The sequence below is a fragment of the Macrobrachium nipponense genome, chromosome 24, assembly GCF_015104395.2.
Source record: "Macrobrachium nipponense isolate FS-2020 chromosome 24, ASM1510439v2, whole genome shotgun sequence".
NCBI lineage: Eukaryota > Metazoa > Arthropoda > Malacostraca > Decapoda > Palaemonidae > Macrobrachium > Macrobrachium nipponense.
The window spans coordinates 31,935,724-31,952,764 of record NC_061091.1 but is presented as its reverse complement, the minus strand read 5'-3'; the positions used below and the strand labels follow the sequence as shown (position 1 = coordinate 31,952,764).

Genomic DNA, 17,041 nt, shown 5'->3' with positions numbered 1-17,041 from the left:
GGCAAGGGAAGATACATAATATCTTGCAGATCAGTAGTAAGAGTGGAAAATAACGGGCGAACAGACCCATAAGGAACAATGCTGAATACAATATATATTACTATGAGTCTACTGTAAATATCCGTATTCTGTGTAACTGAAGCTTCCAAGGTGCTTCTGATTGGCCAATGCAATAGAACTGTAACCTTTGGTTAGTTGTGGGCAGTGTGGGCTTCTGCCAACCACAATTATTAGCTTCGATAATAGTTGCCTTGGATATTTACCATCGATTTAAAAAGATAAAACAGACCGTAGTTGTAAAAGGAATATATGCTCTGTCATCTAATATTGTTTAAAACAAGCAGAAGAAAAATTACAAATGATTTTTCAGAACGATATAATGTCATTGGATGTGTGGATTAATGATCATTAGTCGGTGCCTGTAAAGCGTAGAAAGCCAAGAAATTCTTCAAAACCTGTCAAGGAGAATAACCCAGACTTGTAACTGCCGTCAGCTATTCTGACGATGCAATCGAGAAGTGCAAGTTAAAAGGAAGTTGACGCATTTATAGTCAAAATTTTATTACATAGATGGAAGCAGCTGAAGCTACTTGTAACTGTGATGGCTTCCTTACTTTGAACAAAACATCTAGAATGCATGCCGTTTCTGCATAATTTCAGTACTGTACTGGATACTGGACAGTAAACGCCTTGTAGTTTGCATATATTCCTAAAACTATTTTTAGGCATTTGAAACGAGTTGAAGTAAATATCCCGACGTTAGCTTTACATATTTGATTGAGAATGACACGGCAACTTAAGTGGACACTAAGATAAAGTGTAAGATATATGTACAGTGAAAAAGGATTACCAGTGAACGGTCAATTACTAATTATCTATTACAGATGGTATCCATATGGAATAGGATCTATTATAGTGTGATTTCGAGACGAGTCTTAAACTATTCCAAGACAGTAACATAATTTCTGCAACGAATGATAAACTTCAAGTTGTAAGACTGTTCAAAGAATTTACTACTTTGGAAAACTGGGAAGTTTTCAGTAGTAATTCTGCAATGAATAATAATGTACTTGTTTTACAAAGGCTTTAACACTAAAGTAAACTTTTATGTCTGTATAGAAATAATTCAGTTAAAAAAGATATCATTTCTGAGTCAGCCATTTATGATGAAGTGTGCTTTCTACTTAAAGAAACCCTATTGTGTGCAAAAGAGAATTCTTGGAGCGACAGAAAAACTCCATGATGACGTAACATGCCGTTGTAACACCTTAGAGTTTGTCAAGTTACAAATGTTAAGAAGAAGTTTGCTAGGGATCGAAGATGTCAACAAATGCTGAAAAGGTAATTGAAAGTTAAAGAGTGCCAGGTAGATTGTTTCCACCATCTCGATACTCAAAGTCGCCACACTATAAATAAATTGAAATTTTGAGATCCTGTTTGTTAATCACTAAAGGATTTTCTAGTTTATAGTAGTTACGACGGATACTCATGTAGCCTAGGCTAGCCGATTCCCCACGATGACCTTTGGTCACCTGAGCATGAGTCAATGGGACGCCGGTCTTGGCTAAATAAATTTTGTTTCATATGTGGGTACGGGTGTGTTTTATATTGATGTGATTAAGGCTCAATATAAGGGCCTGCTGGTTTCGTTTTATTGTTTTGAACATTTATTTGGCTCCCACCATTAACCTACCAAACGACTGGCAGGCTGAATGCCGGCAGGATTTATCAGTTTTAGGAAAGGTTAATACCACACTGTAATAACTCTTGCCACGTACCGGAGGCATGTAGGTTAATTTTTAGAATGAGTTCCAACCTAATTATTTATAGGCTAAACAATGTGGGTACTACCTATACCTTGGGTAAACAACCGCATGGACTGGCCCAACACACCGACGGTCATGGCATGCCACCCTCCGAAAAAGTACTTATAACGCGTCCTGACACCGGAGATGGGCATCAGTTGCGACTTCTTGTTGGTGAGAGACGGAGCTAAAGACCTCTACTCTCCTTTCGAAGTAAGTATTTTCTTCAAAGTTAGAAATTAAGGCCAAATTTAAAGCTTTAAACAGAGGGTAGTGAAAAAGGTGGCCAACGCAGTGCAAATTTCACCAAAATGCTTTCGAAATTTTTACTTACGCTCAGAAAATTGACGCCATCTCAAGGTTTGTGGAGTCGCTTGTGTCAACAAACTTCTCATTTCTTGTGATAAATCCGCACACCACTTGTACCCATAGACGCTGGGGCACTTTCATCACAACAATCAGAACACGGTCACTGGCCACGACGTTGTTAAGGAAACTACTGTTTTGGTAGAAGACGACGACGAAGTGTGCACTAGATAATTATTTAAATAAATAGTAAAACATCAATATTTTACATATTCATGATGATTAATTTGAAAATATTCGTTATTGAAAAAGTAACTCGATTCTGACTCAAATTTAAGTAATTATTTTTCGGAATTAGAACGTTCTTTTAAGTCCTGTATTATGACGTCACGACATCTTGACTTTCGTACCTATTGTAAATGAATTGCTATGCTCAGCTTTCTTGCAGAACAGTTTACCAGTTATTCATGCAGATTGTTATCAGCTATTCATGTAATTGTTATAATCGGAATGCACATACATATCTTTATTATTTACTTTTTGGATATATGAAGATGTTTTACTGCCGGATTACCGCCTTAGTGTGATGCAATCGCTTTCAGTCCCTGGGCCTCTGTCTGTTTTCGCACCATAAGAAATTAATGAGGCGGAATTTGCAATGACGAGAAAGTCGTTAAAAGAGGAAAGTTAGCATTGGGGGGCATATGTTTTGATTGAGAAAAATAGAAATTTATACAATAGCTAGCGTGTAAAAAATAACTTGATTACAAAAAACTTGATTGACAACTAAGCAGCATACTACTTACTATGGGTTTCAGAGACCGTGCAAGCATGTTTTTTGGCAATATTTCTGTAACGAACCCTTGTATCAGAATGAGATTTTTGCTGTAGCCTAGTGTATTACACCCAGTGCCGTCATTTATAAGAGTATCGTGAATCACTAATCGTAAAGAATAACGACACTTGTCCTTATACGAAGAGACAAAAACTCCATTATCCAGAAATGGATACGAACACGCGTAAAAAGCTCCACCTACCGTCTCCCACCACCTCCACCGCAACCCCTGTCCTTCTTCCTTCCTTCACCTTCCTTTCTCTCTCTCTCTGTTGCCAATTGGTATGTGTTCACCCTCCAAACTGGGTATAAGACTTACACAAAATGTGGAAATTGGTGAAATTAGCCTATGTATTGAAGTATATATACATTAAATATTAAAGCAATTTTATCATTATTGCATTACTGAAATCAATGAAAAGTGCTAGCAAAAAAAAAAAAAAAAAAAGATTATAATCCACTTATCCGTTGTCTGCTCCGCGATGGTTTTCGGCAGCCAGATGTACGACAAGGTTAGAAACATTGGATTGTATCTACTTTAGAAGTATCTGTAATTTTTTGGGGTAATTTGGTTGCAAAAATGGATAATAGACATGAATTAAATAAACATATTGAAATAACAAAGTAAAGTTAAACTAAATAATGAGTAAAGTAAACAATTAAGTGAATAAAACTTTGCAGTGTTGTCGTCTGCTGCTCGTAGCTGTGTTTGTGGAGTGAGCGCTTAGGAACCAGGAACAGCAATGTGGTTCAAGTGCAATGTGGAGTGAATTAAGACCAAAATGTGTATAATAACAATCAAATAAACACTGTGGCGTTTCAGTTGTGATGGCAGTAAGGATAAAACCACCGATTATATGGTAAAAATGAATACAGTTCAAACCATGACCCCGGGAATAAAAAGTTTCATACTTTCAGTAATATAGGCAACAAAATGTTGTTTTATTGTGCTGATTACAACTGCAATCTTGAGTAAGATCAATAAACGTTACATATATACGCTAACATTGTTCAAATGAGTGCTGGGAAGGCTGGGAAAGATGGTGGACAGTCCGTGACTAGACCGGCCAGCCACACGATCGCTGCCATATTGAATTTCAAAACTGCCTTGAAAACATATTTTACGAAGAGCGTCACATGCTTATTTTATTTTGTATGGGGCTTTCATATATCACATTATGTTGACAAAACTTCGATCTTTTGAATGGTATGCTTAGAGTTGTAATTGTATTCTTGTTTCACCAATTAAATATCGAGTGAATAAGACCCGGCCAGCGCGATGATGGTGGATCGTCCGTGATTGTTTACTGTAAATAGGTATTTGTAGCCTATTGTCCTTTTAGGGGAAATGACCGAGTAGACTACCTGGGCCAGTCTTGGCCGCTCGTTGACCCACCTTCCAGAAAAAGTTAATTAACACGTCCTGACACCGGAGATGGACACCAATCACGAGTCATCGGTTGTGGAAGCAACGCCTCGAGACCTCTACTTTCCTCTCGAAATAAGAGTTGTTCCGATACGAATACAAACCATCGGTCCTTTACAATAGGAAGGTAACTAGCGGCAGCTGGAACAGTCATAAGCTTCGAACAAGGGAGTTCGGTAGTTAACTGCTTGTCCGACAGTGAGCGCATGCACGACTGGGAGGTGAAGAACCACTTTTGCTTTCGCCCACTGACGGAGACAGACGTGTTGTTTGCTCTCTGCCCGCTTTCGTCGTACGCTTTGTATCTTCAAACTTGGTTTGCTTTGTGTGTGTTTGATAAAATACTGTAAGTACGTGTGCTTTGTATTTTATTATTATTTCATTATTATGCATTCTCGTGAGCTGGAGACGTCCCCACGCCCCCCCATCAGCCGCAGAGTTTGCCCTGGTGTGGAGGGCTGTAAGTGTGGGGCCTTCCGCTCTTTTTCAGAGGTTGATCCTTATGAATTATGTGCTCGGTGCCGAGGGCGCGAATGCTCTCGGGCCGAGCCCTGCGTTGTGTGTAATAATTGGTCGGAGGAGCAGTGGGTGCTCTACGAGGGTAGGAGGAAGCGACGTAAGCCTGCTAGGGTTCTCCAGTGACGCTCTTGGTCACAGACACGTCGTCTTCCTTCCTGCCGCCATCCCAGCTCTCGCGCATGGCTCCTTCCCCTTCGGGGAGGTTTCTCGTTCCTTCTCTTCGCCCGATCCGTCGAGCGGAGAGTAGGGGGCGGGATACCCCGACATCCAATTGTACTCGGGGTCTTCCATTCGTGCGAGGAGGAACCCCAACTACTAACCCGTTTGTTTTTTTGCTTCTTCAGGTGCTCCTGCTGCAGGCAACGACCTCGGACAGGTATGGTTCTCGCTGGGTCTCCAGGGCACACCGAGAGTTCAGGGGCTGCTGCATCTTCTGGCGGGTGCTGTTTCGGTCACCCATGGAACGGTGACCACTACCACCACCGTCTCGACCCCAGGGTATGCCGCCCCTCCCCTCCTGGTCTACACACAACATGTGATGTCGGTGACTCCTATGGCCGCTGTACAGACCCCGATCACTGCCGTACCGAGGAGGGGCGTGCCTCCCCCTCCGGGTTCTTTGTCCTACCAGCCCCTGACTTTCGGTGCCCGAAGAGTTCGCCTCTGGACTTGCCGCCGGTACCCAGGATGTCGCTGGCTGCTGCCCCGTCTCCTGCTGTACCTGCCTTGCCTGCCGTACTTGCCGCTCCTGCTGTACCTGCCTTGCCTGAGCCAGTTCCTGCCGACGTCGTTTCAGCCCATGGTGTTGCTGCCCCAGTCGCAGGTCCTTCCGGACGGGTGCAGCCGGGCCCTGTTGCTTCAGCAATAGCCCCGGCTCCATCCTGGATGGAGGACCTGACGTCTGTCCTGAGGGAGCTGACGAAGAAGAAGAAGAAGAAGAGGAAGGTGTCGTCGTCGTCTTCTTCGTCGCCTGCTGCCGCCTCTTCCCCTTCGACTTCTAAGGCTTCCAAGCCGAAGAAGAAGAAGAATGCCTCCTCCCCCCAAGAAATCTCCCTCGGGAACTTCTAAGGGCCCGTCTCACTCCGGTGGGACGGGGTGTTCTTCCGCTGGTCCTCCTGCTCCTTCAGGAGCGGGGCACGTCTCTCCTTCCACAAGGAAGAAGAAGACGGGGACCAGAGGGGTACCGGATAACACCGGTACTTCCTTGCCTGGTGCTAAAGGTCCTACCTCTACTCCAGGTTCCGACTCGGCCTCTCGTTTGAGAGAGGTACTGAGTGTACGGTCTCCTGCGGGCGACCGTGCAGCCAAGGCTCAGGCGTCCGAGTTCGCTCGGCACCAGGACCAAGGCACGGAGCGGAAGGCTGGCAAAAGTCGCTCAGGTGACTCTCGCCAGGCCAGCGATCACTCTCGTAGCAAACCGCAGGCTACCAGGGTTACCATGACGGTCCCAGACCGGCCATGGGCTGAGGCTGAGAAGAGGTCCCCTCGATCGCAGGAACCAGCCCCGGCTGGTTCCAGCTGTTCGACGCGCCGTGAGAACAGGCACCACTCCCACCGCAACAGTGGTCTCTGCAGGTCTCCTGACCACCGCTCCCATCGAGACCGGACGGGTGGGGAGACCAGCAGCAGCTCCTCTGACGCACAGGACCGGGGCCGTTGTTCTCGGTCCAGCCGCGCAACCAGGCCTGCAGCTCGATCGCCACTGCGGGTTGGCGATCGCCTGCAGCCCCCCAAGCACACCGGTCCTGTCGGTGGGCGGGGGGGGGGAGCATCAGGCCTTCCTCTCCTATCCCTTTAATTTCCTCGGGTTACACCGGGAAGGGCGAGGCAATCAGGAGTGATCGTGGGGGGGGGGCGCTCCCACTGCGACAGCAGACTCTGCTGGTCCCCTGACCGCCGCTCCCACCAGGACCGGATGGATAGGGGAACCAGCAGCAACTCTTCTGACGCTCGGGACCATCGCTGCTGCTCTCGGTCTAGCCGCTCTCCCCAGGAGAGCCGCGCAACCAGGCCTGCAGCTCGATCGCCAGTAGATCTACTGAAGAGCAGGAAGACCTGGTCCAGACCAGCAGCTCGACCATCACCGTGGTTGATGATCACCTACAGTCCTCCCAGCCTACCGGTTCTGCTGGTAGGCAGGGGAGGAGCTCTTGTAACAGCTTCCCTGACATAGAGACCGACGCTCCGTTCCTTGGTCCAGCGTTTCTCCGTAAGAAGCCGCTGGTCCAGAACTGCAGCTCGATCGCCACCGTTGGTTGGCGATTGCCTGCAGTCCTCCCAGCCTACTAGTTCTGCTAGTAGGCAGGGTAGGAGCATCAGGTCTCCCTCACCTGTCCCTTCAACCTCCTCAGGCTACACCGGGAGGAACGAGGCGAACAGGAGTGACCGTGAGGAATGCACTTCTTACGATCCGGCCACGAGCCTGATTTGGTCTTGGGACCAACAGATCCTCGCTCAAGTGGTTGGAGGAGATCGTAGGGGGCTGGTGAGGACGAAGGACGCTTCCCAGACTCTCGGAGGGACCATCACCGCTGTTCACATGACGGTCCGTCTGGACCACGCACTCAAGAAAACAGGGTGCGCTCCCCCTTCAGCCCTCTTGAGAGGTTTGTGCCTCAACAAGGACTGGGACGCGTCGGAGGACGGTATCGGCTCTCTCCTGTCAGGTTCTCACTCAGCCCCACCCAGACGACGGTCACGGTGGCGGCAGACGCTTAGCCTACAGTACGAGTTCGTAACCCTCGGGAAAACGTTTTCTCCTGACGATAAATTTTCCTAGACTCTGAGCGGCCATCACCGCACAGTGATGGCTGCTCGTAATCGCTTCTCCAACTGCTAGTTCCGCTGGGAAGGCGAGCGAGTATCTAATCTTCCTCCCCCATTCCCTCTCTCCCTATGGCTACGAAGGAAAGGGGGAGGGATCCTGTAGAGCGTTCTCTGTAGGATTCCACATTGGGGACTGCATTCCTGGGGTGACCTTCGGGTCCTACCGGACGTAAGTCCCCGTCGTTGAGGAAGGATCTTGCCCCATCCTCGATTTCTACGGGAATCGGGAGGACCCCCACCCAATGATCGTCTGACGAATTCGGTGGGGGTTTCGCCGAGTGCTTAGAATTCTTCGGAATTTCTAGCACTCTCCGAGTGTTCTGGTTTTCTACGATTTGCAAACACTTGGGCGAAACCAAGGTCCAGAGTGGGCTAGACAAGAATCCCAGATAATTGTTACTACGATAATTGGGAATCTCGCCGAATGCTCAAATTCCTGGAATTTCTAGCGTTCGAGAGAAGCACTGCTGCTGAAGGAAGAATATCTCACGGGATAGAGAAGAACAGGTGGGAACATCCAGTTTGGCTTGAACTATCGTCTTCGGTATCCTGTTATCACCATTGAAGTCTTCCTTCGGGGGAAAACTTCTTCACACTTCATGAGAGAATGAAGGGTGTCGTCTTCCAGTCCTTATTCTCGTTCCTCGAATGGAAAAGAATTTAGGATGGAGGTCTATGTACAGGAACCTACAAATATACTACGTACTATATTGCCCTCGCGACATGATTCTGTTAATCAGTTGAATTGTCCAAGGTGTAGGGACATACCGTAGTTAACTCTACGGATTGTGACCGAGACGAATAGTATCTTCTTAATTGAACTGCAACTCGGGACTGCCTGCAACCTCCCAGGAGTTACCAGTTTCGATTTTGAGATACTTATGGTATTGTTACAACAACACCTCCTCAGCGTTTGTATTCACCAAAATCCGTTTCGTTTAAATGCAAATGCTTGAGCGTATTTTTTTGCGCTCGATGGTTCTAGCTGAAAGCATTCCTTCTTGGAATGGATTACCTGGCAACTCACGATGACGAGTGAGCGAGAGCTAGCGGTATATTGGCAGTACCAGCTGGCTCTCCGAGATAGCACGGTCGGTTTATGTCTCTCTCCTCTACAATGATTGACTACCGAACCGTATCTCTGCCCGGCAATCACAGACTTAGGTCGCTGGTTGGCTGGGATTCTCGCATACGTGAATGACCATCTCTACTGCATTGCCTTGGACATTCGAGAATTTTCAGATAGAGATATCTCAATAGACTCTATCATCTTTCTGTTTACCGCACGGTAACAGAAGTCTGTAGCCTAGTCTCCCGCTGCATCACGCCTGCCGCTGCGATAATGCGGAATGATTTCTTCAGACATCTGAGTTTGTCTTCTAAATATATCTCGTATTTGTAGGTGTGCAATTGTTCATTGTTCACCCCGAATTGTAGACGTATAATGGAAGACATTGCCTGTTCCCCGCCCTGCCAGCTCTATTTCCAAGTGTATATATGTCCTCCCTGGATAACCTGAAAGAAGAAGATGATGATTCAGCCCATGAGAAGCGGTTCTTCAGGCAGTACATCCCTGTGTTTTCATTACTGAAAAGCGCTCCGCTTTCATTGCAACTACGACTTCTCACCGAACAGCAATGAAATAGCGGCTTAGCGATTTCAGTCCTTTGTAAAGCACAGGTTCAGAATCTTGAGAATTACTTCTCTCGATTCGGCTGTGAAGACGTAGGTCTGCATTCACCTTCCACCTTTGTCTTCAATAGCGCATAGTGCTGTTTCTCCTTAGCTGAGATTCAACTACTATGAGAACTTCTGTCTTGCCATCAGTGACCTCGGTCTCTAGAAGGCAATTGACTTTCGCCTGTTGGGCACATGCCTTGAGAGAATCATCATCTCGCCTTCCGGCATTGGTGGCAACAAACAGACGATTTGTACGGTCTCTCGGCATACCCCTTTAAAGGCGAGGGTCACGTGACTATGCTCGGATGCTTGGAAAGCTCGCCTCACACAACCCAACGCAGTCAGTTGGCAGCTGTCGAAGCGTCCAAGACCGTTCGGTTGTTCTAGATAAATCATTACTTTGTCCTACTAGCTTGTTCCAGTACCCATACCATCGACACCCACCATGGAGTGTCGGTGTCCTATCCACCGCGGAGACGGAGAGACTTCGCCGCAGTGGGGTACGAGACCGCGAGAGACTTCGCTGCAATGGGATACGAGAACGCGAGACACTTCGCTGCAGACGGATAGACCAGTATGGGTACTGGACATCACTCCGAGGAATATGTCAGACAGAAAGAGGGATAGGTCATCGCGACTATTCCCTTCTTTCCCTTCGAGTAGGGGAACTGCATGGCTTTTCCTTCGACGTCAAGCATGCAGGGGATGGGGATCTGTGACGCGAAGACTCAGAATCCTTCGGTCCCTGCCGACCGGTTCGAGTCTTAATTATGGTGCAAGTGCATGATCCATCTGAGCGCTCCTTATGTTCAGTTCTTCCTGTAATAGGTAACCAATGAAATTGAATAGGGATGGGCGTCATCGTATCTTGTGGGGTATTTATTCATGATTAATTTGGCTGCTTGGTTGATGAAAACCTTTTACTTTTCTTCACATGAAAAACTGGAAGAAAAACTGTATTAGACATTTAAAAATCTTAAAATATCTTACTTAATAATATTAAATACATTATTACTCAGTTTTGGATAAAATGTGAGCTAACCCAACATTGACTGGGTTGAGGGTAGTAAAACGAAAGAAATTTCCTGAAGAGTGATAATGCCACCTTAACACATGGTGCACTTATGTTACTTCCTTACCTCAACTTTCTGTAAACTAGGAAGTCAGGTTCTACCCCTAGGTAGAGGAGGCTTTACCCATTCTACCTTAACCTTAGGTAAAGATTATGCGGTCGTAATTACAGGATTGCATCCTTGCATCTTCCAACCTAGTTGAGCATTACAATCATGAACATTTCAAGTAACAATCGTTTACGTTTGGTACACAGTACAGTGTTCATTTTAACACCTTCCCAGTCGCCATATGCTGATTGTTGATATTCTCCTGTCCCTTCCACTCTTCTACCTTTTGAACATTCCCACAACGTCTTCCTTGGATTATGTTACTAACACTAGGTCATTGCATGCTGCAGCTTCCAGGATCATCATCTACAATCATTTGGAGTTCCCTCCATTAGGCTACTCAGATAAGCAGTAAAGGGCAAAGGCTGATCCTTGGTGTACACTCAACATATATCATGAGTTCATCTGATACGCCTTCCAAAGTTTTTGCTCCAGTCCTTTTTCTTATGTGAGAGTATAAATACAGTACTAGCTTGATGAGTCTTTATGGTATCATCTGCTTTCAAATCTCCATTGAGTTTTGAGTCAATATTTTGTTCAATGCCTTCTTTGTGTCATCAATAAATGGTACAGCCTCAGTTTATACTTTTCTTGTAGTTACCTTATTACAAAGACAGCTTCTATCATTGACCTCACAGGCATAAAACCAAATTGACAGTTGCCAATTTTAATTCTTCTTGCCACTCCTGTATTTCTTCAGTATGTTTACATTATCCTTAAGCAGCTTTATTCATCTTAAAATTTTGATATTGAAGTGCAACCCCTTTTCCTTAAGTATAATATTGTTGTGAGGCCTTTTTGCATTGTTTTGGTTCTTTCCCTGATTGCATCAGGTTTTTCATACTTTGTGGAAAGCTCATAAACAGAGTTCTCTTGCTGCTTATATTAAATTGCCTATTGCAGATAATCCTGATATTCTAACATTTTTCATGTTTCTGATTGTCCTTTTAACCAATTCAGATGTTTTGCATGTCATTTCATCATCCAACACTCTTGAGTGCCTAATCATTTTCTTGATTCAGAAGATTTTCAGATTACTGCTTCAATATTTTTTATATCTATCTTATGTATTTTTTCTTACTTTTATGGTGTTAATACTTTTCCTATCACAAATATGTTCTCTTTTCCATCAGTTACTGTAGCATACAGATTCTCTTACTTCCAATGCCTCTTGGTCCTTGCTTCCTGTGTTTTAACCTCCTTCCCAGTCTCGTAGTACAGAACAGAAATACTTGCCTGTCCATTACCAGAGAATGAAGGATCCCTTTTTATCAGCTACCCTAAATCCTATGTCACTCGGTAACAGCTTTAATGTTTAGTAAAAAGGAATAGATGTTCTGGTTCCTTGTTTTTGAAGTTCAGTAAACTTTGACTACTTTATATTGGTGATGGATGACAGTCTTTAGGTTGCCGTGGGCACATGGATGTTCCTTATCTATAAATATAAAGATTTTTATTTAATATTTAAGGTTTCACAAAAAAGTCACAGTACCTCTGGGACTAGATTACTACTTGTTTCAATGTTTGATATGATTACTGAACTAATAAATTTACTACTCAAAGATTTCAGACCCCTTTAGAGAACATTCAATTTAAGAAGATATTTTTCAGGTAGCTTGGAAGGTTTTGCATTTTCATGGAAGTTGTAATTTTCGATAATTACTACCAAAGGTTCATCCAATTCTAACTGCAGGAGTAATCTGAGTAAGAGAGGAAATATATACCTGTTAAATATTTATCTTCCAGGGGGAGCTCTGTTGACTCCTTGCACACCAGATATGTTGCTCTATATAAGCAAAGGATTGGGTATTCTGAGATTAAACAAAATAGGTACACGAATAACGGCAGAAGAAATAGATTATTTTAGGCAGTGGAAATATAAGCTCCTTTCTTATGCTGCAGACCTTTTAACACTTGGTAGAGGACAGGATGGTGAGTGCCAAAGCAGCCAATGCACCTGCTAAAGACACTCAGACAAAATACCGTCGGAAATAGTTGCTGATCCTGCAATTGGTAGAGATCTATGGAATTTAAAGGCTTAGTGGAATTTCAAGATTTTGGGCTACAGAGCACTGGAATTTTGGACTTTTTCAGTCATCTTATTGTAATGACTGTGGTTATCGTGCATGAGTGCTGAGCACATAATAATAAATTTTCTTTTGTACTTAATATAGAAATGTATGTCATTTGAATTTTTTTGTGTACATGGAGGTAATGTGTATTCCTTTCATTTTAGGTTACTGAGTTACGAGAGAGAGGAAATGAATGTGTACGAGCTGGAAACTATGCTGAGGCAATTTTACATTATTCACATGCCATTAAGTTAGACAGCCGTTCTCCACAACTGTACAGCAATCGATCATTTGGATTTCTAAAGCTCCAACAGTATTATCATGCCCTTGAAGATGCTAAGGAAGCTATAAGATTGGATCCAAGCTGGGCCAAGGTATGTGTCCCTTATCATTTCCTTTAGTAAGTAATTATATAATATAAATTTAATATATATATATATATATATATATATAATAAGGATAAATAATATATATATATATAATATATAAATATATATATATAATATATTATATATATATAATATAATATAATATATAGTAGTACCCGTATAACATCTTTAGTAGTATTATATATAATATAATATGATATATATATATCTATATATATATATATATATAGATATAAGAATTATAAATATATATATATATATATATACAATATAATATAATTATATATATAAATATAATAATATATATATATATATATATATATATTATATATATATATATATACATTATATAGCATATAATATATATATAATATTATATATCCCATACAGGCGGTACGGGTTACGACGGGGGTTCCGTTCTTAAGACGCGTCGTAACCCGAAAATCGTCGTAAGCCGGAACGACGTTCTTGAAAAACATGTCCACAGGGAAAATTTCACTACTAATTTGCAATTTTTCTTAGGGCCGTATCTCAATAAAATTATCACTAATTTACTTTTTTTTTCATGTGCAACACTGTGTATTCACAAATTACTGTATATTTTCATTAAAATACAAGAGAGAGAGAGAGAGAGAGAGAGAGAGAGAGAGAGAGAGAGAGAGAGAGAGAGAGAGAGAGAGAGAGAGAAAAATAACTCCTTACGGTTTCAATAGATTGAATTGAGTCTGTAGGCAACTTTTTCCCCCTCCCATAAATACATATATTTCTCCAGAGAAGAGAGAAAGAGAGGACTGTGCAATTATCTTTGTCTGTCTATCTATTCTTTTGCTGAGAGCGAGAGAGATAAAAGGAAGAAATAGAAACACCAAATGTATGACAAGTATCTTGTGGAGAGAGAGAGAGAGAGAGAGAGTTGTCCTCACAGTATTTAAAAGAGAGAAATGGAATGATTATTGTATTTAAAATACTCAGATATGAATTTTGTACTTACAGTTAATAAGTATTATTATTGGAAAATATTAATGATAAACTTATTACATACATGTCCATGAAAATGATCTCATCTCAGTAAGAGAGATAGAGAGATCTCATCTCAGTAAGAGAGAGAGAGAGAGAGAGAGAGAGAATGACATAAAACCATTAAATTCGTTGCCCATTGTATGGCATTTAAGCTCCGAGTGTCACTCGAGTTGAGTTAGGGAAATTGATACAGAAAAAGACAAAGGGAAGAATTTTCTTTTGAAATTAGTTATCGTATTATTACTACTTCTATTATTATTATTATTATTATTATTATTATTATTATTATTATTATTATTATTATTATTATTTGAAATATAATAAAACACTGCATCTACCATAAAAATTCTCTCATCTCAGTAAGAAAGAGGAATTATCCTTACAAGTGAAATGGAAAAAGGTCATTTTCATCTCTTTAAAATACGACCATTATGAATTTTGTAATTAAAGTTTTATTATTATTATTATTATTATTATTAAATAACTGAAATTATCAATAAACATTTTACATACTAGTACCATAAAAATTCTTTCATCTCGGTAAAAGAGAGAGAGAGAGAGAGTGTTTATCTCTCTCTGTTCTCTCAAAAAATACTTATAACGCTTCCAGCGAAAGAGAGGGATTGAGTTACCACAATGACACATTATTATCTTGTGTGGCAAAAGAGAGAGAGAGAGAGAGAGAGAGAAAGAGAAGAGAGAGAGAGAGGAGAGAGAGAGAGAGAGAGAGAGTTAACCTTAATTAAAAGTGACATGGATAGATTAAAGTACGTATTGTATTCTTTAAAATACTATCACATGTGAATTTTGTAATTACAGTTATTATTATTATTATTATTATTATTATTATTATTATTATTATTATTATTATTATTTGAAAGTATTAAAAACAAATAGTACAAGTACATAAAAAATCTCGAGTCTCAGTAAATGAGAGAGAGAGAGAGAGAGAGAGAGAGAGAGAGAGAGAGAGAGAGAGAGAGAGAGAGAGAGAGAGAGAGAGAGAGAGAGGGGGGAAAATTTCAAGACCACGTCATTGCAACACTGCAGCTCTTCCCCCAACTCTTCCCCTCGGGCTGTCACAGAACTTGATATATCTGACAGTTTAGTACCTGCATCTGAGGAAAAGGTTACAGAGAAGACTGGGATTTCCTTCATTCTTCCATAATTTTTTAAATATAAGCTAAAATCTTACTAATTCACTATGGTATTTTCTTTAATGAATTGATATTATTGCTGTATAAATTAATATTAATATTTGAAAATAGTAAATCATTTATTTATCATACAAAAAAAACATACATCTTTGTAGAGAGAGAGAGAGAGAGAGAGAGAGAGAGAGAGAGAGAGAGAGAATTATTATTTTTATGGAGATACCGAGTTACTGACAGCTATAATGAAACATTGTAATGTAACATTAAACAAAAACAGAAGAAGAATTCTAAAAAATACATATGTATTTGTTGGCTTCATGATCGCAGTCTGATTAATTTTATATTTTATGAAATGTATTTAGTCATGAAAATAAACATCAAAATACACTAATTAGTGATTATTTTCATCAGAAAATACAGAGAGAGAGAGAGAGAGAGAGAGAGAGAGAGAAACTGTGCTAAACTATAAAGGATTCTTATCATAGTATGTGTTTTTTAAAAGCGTCGTAAACTCGGAGCGTCGGAAGCGTCAGCGTCGTAACCTCGGAAACAAGCGCCGTAACCCAGGGGCGGATTTTTCAATGAATATTTAAGAAAAAGCGTCGTAACCTCGGAACGTCGTAAGCCGGACCCGTCGTAACCCGGGGACCGCCTGTATTATATATATATATACCTATATATATATATTATATATAGTATATATATATATATAATATTCTATCATATAATAGATATATACGTATTATATATATATATATATATATATTACAATATATATATATAATATATATATATTATATATTATATATATATGATATAATTATATATATTATATTATATTATATATAGATATATATATATTATATATATATTATATAATTATATATATTAATATATATATACTATATGTATATATTATATATATATATATATATATATATATATATATTATATATATATATATATATTTATATATATATAATATATATATATATCTATATATATGCATCATCAGTCTGAAAGAACATAAAGTCACATTTATAAGTAAAATACAATAAAACTGCAAAAAACAGGAATTCACATATACTAAAAAATAGTCTTAAAATTATATAAAAGAACAAAGTAACAAAAAAAAAAACAGGTTAAAAGAGACTGCTTAAGACACCAACCGTTGATTGTGGAATGAACTAAGATACGTTAAAATAAACGACTTCAACTATGCCAGGTACAGAGTTGCTGAGGACGTATTACTGTTGAGGGAGGGAACTAGCCTCTTGATATATAAAGACTCAAGGGTAGTTAAATGGTCAGGCTGTTTGACATGATCTATTATGGAAAACTGTTCTTTTTGTATTTCTATTTTGCAATGAGAAGCATGATTCCTGATGTTGGAAAATTCAGGTTGTTTTATTCTCTGACCAGTACGAAAGCTGAAGCCCAAGTGAGAGCAATATCTGACCCTCAACAGCCTTCGAGTTGATGCGACGTAAGAGCCCGGACATCCAGGGCATGTAAATTTATATGTAACGTTGGATCGCATAAAAGGCTGAAGGCGATCTTCATAGTTAAAAAAAGGAACCAATTGTGCAGGGATTGCTAGATATGAGCTTAACTTTAAGGCATGATATCTCATGTTCAATAATTCGTGTGAGGCTGGATGTAAATTTTAAGTCAGAAATATAAGGGATCGTGACGTAAAATAGTCTTTTGGGGACATTAAAATTAGGTATTGGTGGCTGTAAGAATTTCATAATTATTTTGTTACTGGTTTTTTTAACAATTTCGAGTGGATATGAATTAGATTTGAAGAAACCCAACAAAAAAGTAA

At 40.8% G+C, this 17,041-nt stretch overlaps 1 protein-coding gene across 3 annotated transcripts in view; it reads left to right on the top strand.

Moving 5' to 3' along the window:
• The first annotated feature begins 1,186 nt into the window (after positions 1-1,186).
• LOC135205554 (uncharacterized) overlaps positions 1,187-17,041 on the top strand; it is an 81,297-nt gene continuing 65,442 nt past the window's right edge. For all 3 annotated transcript variants that reach the window (XM_064236315.1, XM_064236314.1, XM_064236316.1), the window contains exons 1-2: positions 1,187-1,341; positions 12,815-13,024. In XM_064236315.1, coding sequence (XP_064092385.1) covers positions 1,321-1,341; positions 12,815-13,024 — 231 coding nt within the window. In that variant the 5' untranslated portion in view covers positions 1,187-1,320. The remainder of the gene's footprint in view (positions 1,342-12,814; positions 13,025-17,041) is intronic.